At 33.5% G+C, this 9,566-nt stretch overlaps 2 protein-coding genes across 2 annotated transcripts in view; one reads left to right on the plus strand and one right to left on the minus strand.

Moving 5' to 3' along the window:
* LOC138181092 (aquaporin-11) overlaps positions 1-9,566 on the plus strand; it is a 38,299-nt gene that overhangs the window by 4,435 nt on the left and 24,298 nt on the right. The window lies entirely within an intron of this gene.
* Positions 329-9,560, minus strand: LOC138181089 (1-phosphatidylinositol 4,5-bisphosphate phosphodiesterase). The gene is made up of 20 exons (XM_069115639.1): positions 9,223-9,560; positions 8,928-8,987; positions 8,351-8,491; positions 8,177-8,256; positions 7,684-7,819; positions 7,166-7,266; positions 6,906-7,072; positions 6,155-6,365; positions 5,328-5,586; positions 4,639-4,824; positions 4,254-4,431; positions 3,694-3,851; positions 3,420-3,623; positions 2,917-3,115; positions 2,504-2,674; positions 2,280-2,420; positions 1,854-2,028; positions 1,537-1,740; positions 749-995; positions 329-534 (listed from the first exon to the last, which is right to left on the minus strand). Exons 1-20 carry the CDS (start codon positions 9,391-9,393, stop codon positions 466-468), a joined length of 3,258 nt encoding a protein of 1,085 aa, XP_068971740.1. The 5' UTR covers positions 9,394-9,560; the 3' UTR covers positions 329-465.

The raw sequence follows: 9,566 nt of genomic DNA on the forward strand, positions 1-9,566 counted from the left end.
GCAAAGCGACGGTATATGTGTTAGACTTTTAAAGAATTTAAAGACTTGAAACGCAATAATCTCACAAAGGCTTACAATAGCAAGCAAAATTTAGTCATAATTGCAATAAATATAGTATTGGAAAAGAAATTGTTTGATTTACAACTGAAAGAATATTAAATGTTAAAAGTTAATAAAAGTTAAAAGTAATAATTATCCTTTATAAAAGAATACGAAACGAGTCACACATCCGTGAATTATATGTAAATGTTATTATAATATTTATCAAATAATATTATATAAAGAATCTTAGAAGTAGTTCAAAATGTGATCAAAATGAAACAGTGCATAAAGAGAAAGAAAAAATTGAAAGATTTAATAAATTCTACAATAGTGCCAAGGTATGTATATCGAGTAAGTATGAGTAGAAAATATGTTTTTAAATTAAGTATAAACTTTCAAGTAGAAAATTTCGAGATCTAATAATTATACAAAGAATTCTGTTTTAGACGACATGTCCAAGTGAATTGCTTCATTCTTGTACATTTCAATGGTCTGTAACAAAACGATAATCTTGTAAGTATTATCAGCTACTAGGAAAAAAAAAGTTTGACATGTTGGTGAAAAAGTACGAAAATAAATATACGTCACTCACACGCGATATCAACGATTGATTTAGAAGAAAGATATGCAATTTGTCGATTATCTTGTTCTTATGATCATAAAAAATTAAGAAGTCAGTTTTTAAAGTAAAATTATGAAGCATTACCGCGTTAATATTGCCATCTAAGTCTGCTACTTGTTTTTCGTGAGAAGCTTTCAATTTTTCTTTTTCACGGCCTTGCTTGATTTGCACAGTTTTCCTTTCTTGCATAAATTTCTTCGTATTCTGTTCCTTCTTCTCACGAAGTCGACGATCCTTGTCTCCTTTTGTCTTTAACGCTTTGTCGTTCATTACTTCTTTAGCCGTTTCCACGGATACTTTTACCTGATTCGCATTCATATCTTTAATATCTCTGAGAAGAAAGAAAAAGGATATTATTGTAGGAATAGCAATTTTGGACAACTAGTTGGATTACTAGTTGCGAGTTTCAAGTAAAGTAAAAGAAGAGTGCAAAGATAGTTGTCGCCTAAACTTTCCGATGAACGTGATCAAACATGCCATGAGAATGTCGGAGTAGATTGTCTAAAGTGAGTGAAAGAGATTGTAAAATGTACGGCCAATGTGTAGCTGAATTGTTTTGTATTGTGCTGTACTGTTGCAGCTTACAGTTGTTTTAGTATATCGAATCGTACGTTTACTTCGGTGTTGAAACTGTTTCACACCCCTACCTTTCATCATCCCGAAAATTATATTACCTCGACGGTGAGGAATAATTTTATAAACCAACTATTACATGTCAAGTACAAACTTTGTTCAATTTTACGTACGCTTGAACATTTTAAATTTTACGATAATTTAAGAAGTTTCTATTTTTCATTTTTCAAGCCAAAATTATATGTGAGAAGCGAACGAATAAAAATAGTAAAGAGAAATTAGAAATAGAATCTACACACTTGTCATGTTTTGCCTGTAACTGTTTAACCTGCGAGGCCTGTACAATTTCGATTAATTTTTTGAATTCCTCCCGGCCGGCTTCCGTCTGATTCTTCAACATCTCCCATTCCTCTTTTCGTTGCCGTTCTACCATGGCGGACCATTGCGTGGTTTGTTCGCTTATAACTTTTTTCACGTTCGCGTCCTGGAGCAGCGCGCTTTTGCTGTAAATGCGAGATTTGTCATTGCCATGTGGGATTAAGTGCGATAACGACGTTAATCGCGGCAATTCGGTAATTTCTAGTTAGCGAAAGTAATGTTTTAGTACACTACGTACTCCTTTCCCTTCACCAATTTATCAATGGCAGCGCAATGATTTTTTTGCATTGTCTGTCGTTCCTTCAGATGCTTCTTCCTCATTGTATCCAGATCCTTCTGTTGTTTTTTCCCCAGTTTGTACGCTTTCTCCTTCTTTAGCGTGTCTATCGTAATTGGCTCTGGCTTCCATTCCTCTAAAAATTTGATAATCGACAAATATTTTATAATTATATAAATATGGTACCATATAGTCTTACAGGTTTATTATACAGAATTAACTTACAATTGTTGCCTTAATAAAAATATTTCTCAATTCGTCACAAAACTTTTACAAACTGATTAAAATCTTAATAAAACTACCGGCGACAATTTCAAATAATGGCACATTAAACGTTCGTTTTCCGTTTTAAGTTTTATGAATGAAAACTTCAAAAATAGGGTATACCCTTTTTAGCCTTTTCCTCTTCTTTCTTCTTCGCCTCGGCCTTCGTGTCGGTTTGCTCGATTCCTAGTCCCTTCATAGTTTCGGCTTGCTTCTCTGCTCCTTTGCTGAATCCACCCGGATCAGACAAGGCTGCCATGAAGTCTACAAGTCGAGAAAGCGGGCTCGCATCAGAGGCATCGTGATACACTTCTATTTTTGCTCGGCGAACTTGCTCAAGAGATTACCTTCGAATCCATCGGGTACGTAAATCTTTAGCTCGATGTTACAGAACAACATCGGCAGTGCCATGGGAAAATTCGCCTCGGTTTTCAACGAAATATGTCTATATCCAGCTTGAAGGCCGTCCAATGGTAAAATTCGTTGACCCAACAATTTTCCGCTCTCTTCGTATACACCTATGCGAACAACGAATGTCAATTTATGTCGCTGTTACAGCGTGAAATTGCATTCTTTGAATCGGTGAAAATGTTTAATAGAACGCCGATAGAGTTGGAAACTAACTAATTAAAGACGTGTAGCTAATTAATTTTTTGGAAACAATGATTCTTCTATAGATAAAAGTAACGGTACATGAATTTATTAAAAATTTACGTGCATTAATATAAATCTGTTAAAATGATTAGAGTCATAGAATTACCAAATCTGAGTACAGCCAAGTCGGGAAGTACAACTTTACGGAATAGAAACGGTTCTTCGTTATAAACTGGATTCAATCCGTTCCCAGGAACCATTCGTGTTCGAAATTCTTTCTTAATTGTGTCTGCTGGCAAACCGTACATATCCACTTCAACGTAAGTTCCGACCTTTTTGTCGGACAAGAATTGTCCTGCTATTACCTGACAAGTAGAATTTATCAACGATTAAACTTTTATTCAATCATTCGATTTACTTAACTAATAATGTGTATTATTATTAATTAGTTTATATTATTATTTTAAAGGCGATTAAACGTTTTTAATATCGGTATTAACGATACAGGCAACAGTTGATCGATAATACTTAACAAAATGTTACTCGTATCGTTACTGTAATTGCTTGTATATAGTAAAATTAAATTTTTATTCCAATGAAACAAATCGTTTCACAAATATCCTCCAAAAATATTCTGACAAAATAAAATGTTGCATATGCAAAGTTTACTTGAACGGAACATTGAGCTGTGATAACACCGTCTACGTCCTCGGAGAATGGATCGAAAATTTTATCCGACCTTCTCATAAAATCAGGCTTTAGTAGATATCCAGTTGTTGCGTTATACTCGAATTTTCCTTGATTTAATTGCATAGGCAAATCGGGCGTTTGAAAATTTAACGCAACCATTTGACAGCCTGCGTTCCAAAAGACCTAAACAAATACAAACCTGATTGATGTACCGAATAATATCAATTTTTCCTAGCTATAATTTACGACTTACTTGTGGCATGTAATTCGACGAATCAGCCCTCGTACCTTTTGGGTAAATTCGACTCATCTGACGTTTGTTATAATTAACAAACTCCACGGCATTCGTTTTCAGGTAGTTGAGTGCCGCAGTCTCCGAAAACGAGGACATATTATGATGTATGTTCTTTTCTGCAACAATAATAGCGCTTATATATCTCAATAGCGAATAACGATATATCATTGTAATTGTTACGTGTATGTTGCATAACCGATTTTACCTAACTTTAGATCCAAACTCGTAATGCAGATTACATTTTAGTTTTACTTATTAATTTTACTTACTTACTGCATAATTGTCTTTAGTGATAAATATATTATCATAAAAATTCCGATAGTACTAAAGTATAAAATTAAAATAAAAATACAAATACGAGAATCAATGATACTATTCGTTTGTTGATACAAGATATGGCGAATGCGATGATAAATCGTATGCACATGCATAAATTGTACTTACTTTATCAAAAGGCTGAAATATGAATATAACGCTTGTATGTTAATATAAATGAAAAGAAAGCACGCTTTACATACTTTCCGCAGTTTCAAAACTTTGAAATTTCACTGGCTGTGCGTAATTAATCATAGAAGAGAGCCATGGATGACACGCCATCGTACTGCCGGTATATTGAACTGGAGGCGCTTCTCCTTCAGCACCCCCTTCACCTGGTGCAGCACCTTCAGCTGGTGCAGCTTCGGGTGGTGGTTCCTCCTTGAATGTCATCAAGATTTTGTTTTCAAAAAAAGACGTGCTGTATGACATGGCTGTGCGGTACGCTAATAATTTAGGAACATGATTTTCAAAAGAATATTTTCTAAAGAAAATCTGGTAAATTTTAAATAAATTATATCTTAGTTATATTCTAATAGAGGTGGAAACAAATTTTTAAATAAGCGATAAACATAGTCATAGGGACACCTTTGGCGGTTCCGGTGGTCCAGAAGGTGCGCTGGGATCCTCCACTACTTCGTCTTTCGCCTCGAATTGCCCGGAGCGGAATAACTCGAGCTCCACCTTTTCTACCTCCGGTTTCAGTCTTTTATTCTTGATTAATATCTTTCGCTTCAGTGCACTTGGTGGTGGAAGTGGATGCCCGGGTTCAAGCTGTGCCATTTTATTTACGATTACAAAATAAACGTATTTCTCACGGGACATTCATCCGTGCGATAAGCACGCTTCTCATATTTTCATTTGATCTGTTCCCTCTGAATCGGGCAAACTCGTATTTTCCAGCGGGCGTGTTAAAAATTTATAAAATTCTGCTGCTACTATTACTAGTCCGTTCGCGAGGAAAAACGCGAGTTTATCGAGTCGCACGAAATACGAATGGAAAAATGTTTTCATAAATTGAGACAACAGGAAACAGACAATTACCGACTTTCGTTCGTCGAACAAATTCTTTAGTATGTTATTCGAGATAACTTCTAATTCGGTATGTGGAAACGAAATTATTTACGATTTTATAAATATAAGCTATATGTAAGAAGAACTTGTTAAATGCGTAACGAAGATTTATCTTTTATATGATATCGACGATATTATATATTACTGTCTTATTCAGCGTCGTGTTAAGAGATTCAAGAAATTTAAATCCGAGTATCACATACCGGATAATCTTTCAGAGGCTCTTTCAGTAGCAAGTCACCCAATATTTCATCGCAGTATTTGGCTAACTTATATTGCTGTTTCAGGCAGCAATGATTTTCGAAACTTAGAATTATAGGATACTCCGATGTGACGAACGCTGTGTCCCTTAAAGCGTATATGACATCTTTGAAAAGGATATCAGTACACATAGCTTTGCCGTGAGTTATGATAGGCTCTTCGTCTTCTCCCTTCCCATCCCAACAATCGAGCTCTACACATCTGCCGGGCAACATATTTCATTATCCTTTCTCAAATTGTCCTTACTCCCTCGATAACTTTATCAAATATCAAAAATTTCTCCAACTTACACAAAAAACAGTGTGATCGTTATCATTTACGATATGTATCGTCAAAATTACGGAAATCATAGAACAATTGTCCTACATATAAGATGTAAAGCATTGTATTTAACATACAAATAGTCCTTATAACTTTTAAATATTTTTGCCATTAATTTTTAATCATAATGAATCAAATACGTTTAAAATAATAATAATCACAGCAGAATCTTTTATATAAGCAGGTAGAAATTAATTTCTCCTACATAACTAGAGTCAAAATGTAAAATATGTACAAAAGATTTAATCCGATTTAATAAACTCTACAGTTTAATCTGATGTTTTTAACATTGATGATTTATCGATACGAATAGAATTTATATCGATTGTATTAAGAATTTCTAATAATATCCAACTGTCATTGAAATTAAAAATTAAAAAAGGACCTAGCATGCCTGAAATGTTATAAATTACTAATATGTAATAAATTACTAATGATTAATAATTACCTGCAACCAGCTAACAAGACTTGTCTGTACATCTCAACGGTACTTTTACCACCGATTTGTCTGCCACTCAGATAAGTATTGTGACTGGAATTAATATAATAATGGGCAAGAGGTTGATCCATGTCCATCCATTCTTCCAATTTGTCCAAAAATACAGGTGCATTTTCATCAGACATTAGATAACGAATGAAACCCTCCTTGGTTAAGGACTCTAAAGAAAATAAAAATGCATCAAATAAATATTGCGGAAGAAGGAAAAATTAAAAAATAATTTATAATCATATATATATACACACATCAAACTTTTAAAATTATATATACATAATAAAAAGATAAATAATAATAAATATAAATTAAAATAATTATAAATAAATAAATATAAAGTTATATGTTCTTTCTCTTGCTCGTCTAATCCTCTAATCGTACTTTAAACAAATTCATTAAATCTAGATTTATTAATGTTTATTGTCACACTATATCAGTTTTTAATATTCTAAACGATAGGATTAAAAATACAAAACACAACTCCAATGCATGCATTTCATAAAAAAGAAAATACATAAATATCAATGGCATTTTATTTTGTAAGTGACTTTGTAATAAATCGTAGTTCTATATATCTTCGTGACTAATGACAACATTGACGTAGCCTAGATGTGACGTTAAAACCAACTAAAAGAGAAAGAGGAAGGAGAAAGAAAAAGAAATTTCGTGATTCTAGAACGTAAATCGTTTTAGCAAATAAACTTACTGTCATTCCTTGCTTTCTCATCTTGTTCGTAATCGTTGATTATTTCTGTGCATCGTTTCTCATCGTAAAGGGGATACAAAATTTCGTTCAGTCGAGGGTCTCTTTGTTTCTCGTTCATAAATTGTACTAATTGACCCAGACTGATCGTATCCGATTTTCCTTTGGTTCTGAAATATACCATTAGTACCATAATAAACGTTATTTCAGAAGATTTATGACGCCATTCGCAGTAATTTTACCTCTATGTAACTAGTACTTACATCGATTGGAATAATTCCTCGATATCGTTCCGAGGGCAAATTTTAAAGTACAAATTCTTAAATTTCTCGAACGTAAAATCCTTAGGTTCAATTTTATCGCTCTGAAAATGATAATATTTATGTAATTAATTCTACTATTTCTTGTCTAGATTAATTTTTATTATTATCGACTAATTTTTACTTGTAAACTTTCTCCTGTTCGAAGTAAATAGCTTTAAAGAAATTATCAACGTCTTGGGAAAAAGAACTTTTGTTCAACTAATCGTTTAACTTTATTGCACGGATGGAACAAGGTATCGTTAAAATTGAGAACCTAGTATTTCTGTTAGTAATGTTTGAAAATTCTATGAAACATAGCGGCAAAAGGTTTAGTTTAAATAAACCGAACGTAATATTAACACGTGTAATATTCACGGTTACTTTACTCTTTTTATTTTTACAGCCTAAAAATACTTGACATTGTCTATATACATCTTTACAAGGATAATAAGATTGCGCGTATTGAAGAGGAAGCTTACCTTTCCACTAGGTAAGCCCATGTCTGCTAGCCCTTGATAAACTAATTTTTCTGTTTTCCCAGAGGCGAATGTCTTTGATATAACTTTCACTGGCACTTTTCCTTTAGGATCTACTTGGAAGCTCAATCTCATCCAACTGTTAAACAAATATATAATTAAAATTATAATTTAAACTCCTTAATAACACGCGTATACGTCGCCTATATTGAAAACTTACTAAAATTTATAACGATATTCGTTTCGAAATAAAATTCTTAGCTAAGAAAAGAATTATTGTAAATGTGTATTAGAGTGTAAAAGTTTTAGAAGCGTAAAGGATTAAATTTCGCGAACGGGAACTCGCAGCCTATTTATAACAATTACGAATGTGTAGCAAGTACTGTAGTAGTAATATAGTATAATTTAATAAAAGTATAGAAAAAGGCTAACAGCCTTCAAGCAACTAGCTAGATGATAATGCAGAGACGATTAAATTAACGTAAACGTTACGTACTGCTTCATTAGTTGTATTGTCGGGCAAACATTTGAAGCTTTCGTGTTGTGCGTAATTAACCGTAACCCAACTTGCCAATCCTAGACCAGATAAATGTTCAGTTTAAGAAATATTATCTAAATTCTCGATTAAATCTAGAGGAAGAATAGCTTATTTTTTTTTCTGTTTTACTACCTTAGCCGTTTTTGCGTCTGCACAAATAACATGCTGATAATGAATATTAGTGTAATCGATACCCGAGCATATAGTTAAACTCTTCTGGTCTATTTCTTCCATTGTCCCGTGTTTACTTATTTTATGGCACAATTTAGGATCCTAAGCAATTTTATCGTTGATTATTATACAAATTATACAGGGTGGTTGGTAACTGGTGGTACAAGCGGAAAGGGGTTGATTCTACGCGAAAAAAAGAAGTCGAAAATGTAGAATAATAATTTCTTTTTCCTTTTTTTTTTAATTTTTCCATCGAGACAACGATCTACAGTGAGATCTGTTATAACGAGACGTGACAAAGTGTGCGCGTACCGAGCGAAAATTCAAAGTCGATTTTCTCGAAAACGAAGCCTCAAACGAAAAATTTTTATTCTCTATTTTCGACTTCTTTTTTCGCGTAAAATCACCCTCTTTCCGTTTGTACCACCAGTTACCAACCACCCTGTCTATACGGATGATCTAGTATGTATAAAAAAATCGATTAGATATTATACAACCCTTTTGGATACTTTAAACAAATAGTTGTCGTATTATTTACCTTTGGCGTGCCACCATAACGAATATCACTCACTTGAGCCAGTTCTATTACATCGCCGTCCTGCGTAAAAAGATTTATGATTGAAAAATATTTATTCGAACGAAATATCATTAAGTAAAATAAATATAATAGTCAGCTTGTGTTTTCTCTTCTAATATTATTTTCTTACTGCATATCCAATTTCATAAAAGAAAATATTTTTTCATAATACTCGAATCTTATCTCGAAATGGACAAGTATCTATGCAAAATTTCTGTTTTGAAACACGGGACAGATAGTGACTTGGAAAATTTACCTTGCCGTCGCTCTTCCAATAGATAAAAAATCCATATTCATCGACTTTAAATAAGCAGTTTGGTTCATATTCGGTGTTTTCCTTGTCTTCGAACCAGCGATCGAACGTTGAACCATTTCTCAAAAGTTCCGGTACCTCGATTCGCCAATTGAATTCGAACTTCTTTGTCATGTTGCCGACTTTTCCGGTTTGTCGACGAAGTGATCTAGCTTCTGATTATTTTGAAGTGAACTTGGGATAGTAGGAGACTCGAATGGCTCGATTCTGTCGCGAAACAGTGCACGAAGGCTCATAATGCGATTAGGCAAATCCAATTTAGCATTATATGAGGATTCGCTCGCGAC

The sequence above is a fragment of the Bombus flavifrons genome, chromosome 6 (assembly GCF_040668555.2).
Source record: "Bombus flavifrons isolate JBK064 chromosome 6, iyBomFlav1_principal, whole genome shotgun sequence".
NCBI lineage: Eukaryota > Metazoa > Arthropoda > Insecta > Hymenoptera > Apidae > Bombus > Bombus flavifrons.

Bases quoted from the DNA above. Each gene is read 5' to 3' on its own strand.
- LOC138181089 (XM_069115639.1), bottom strand. From the start codon at position 9,393: ATGACAAAGAAGTTCGAATTCAATTGGCGAATCGAGGTACCGGAACTT. The intron at 7,073-7,165 runs GTAAGTACTAGT...GGTATATTTCAG, and splicing joins GAGGAATTATTCCAATCGAT to AACCAAAGGAAAATCGGATA. The intron at 5,587-6,154 runs GTAATTATTAAT...GTTGCCCGGCAG, and splicing joins GTCTTGTTAGCTGGTTGCAG to ATGTGTAGAGCTCGATTGTT.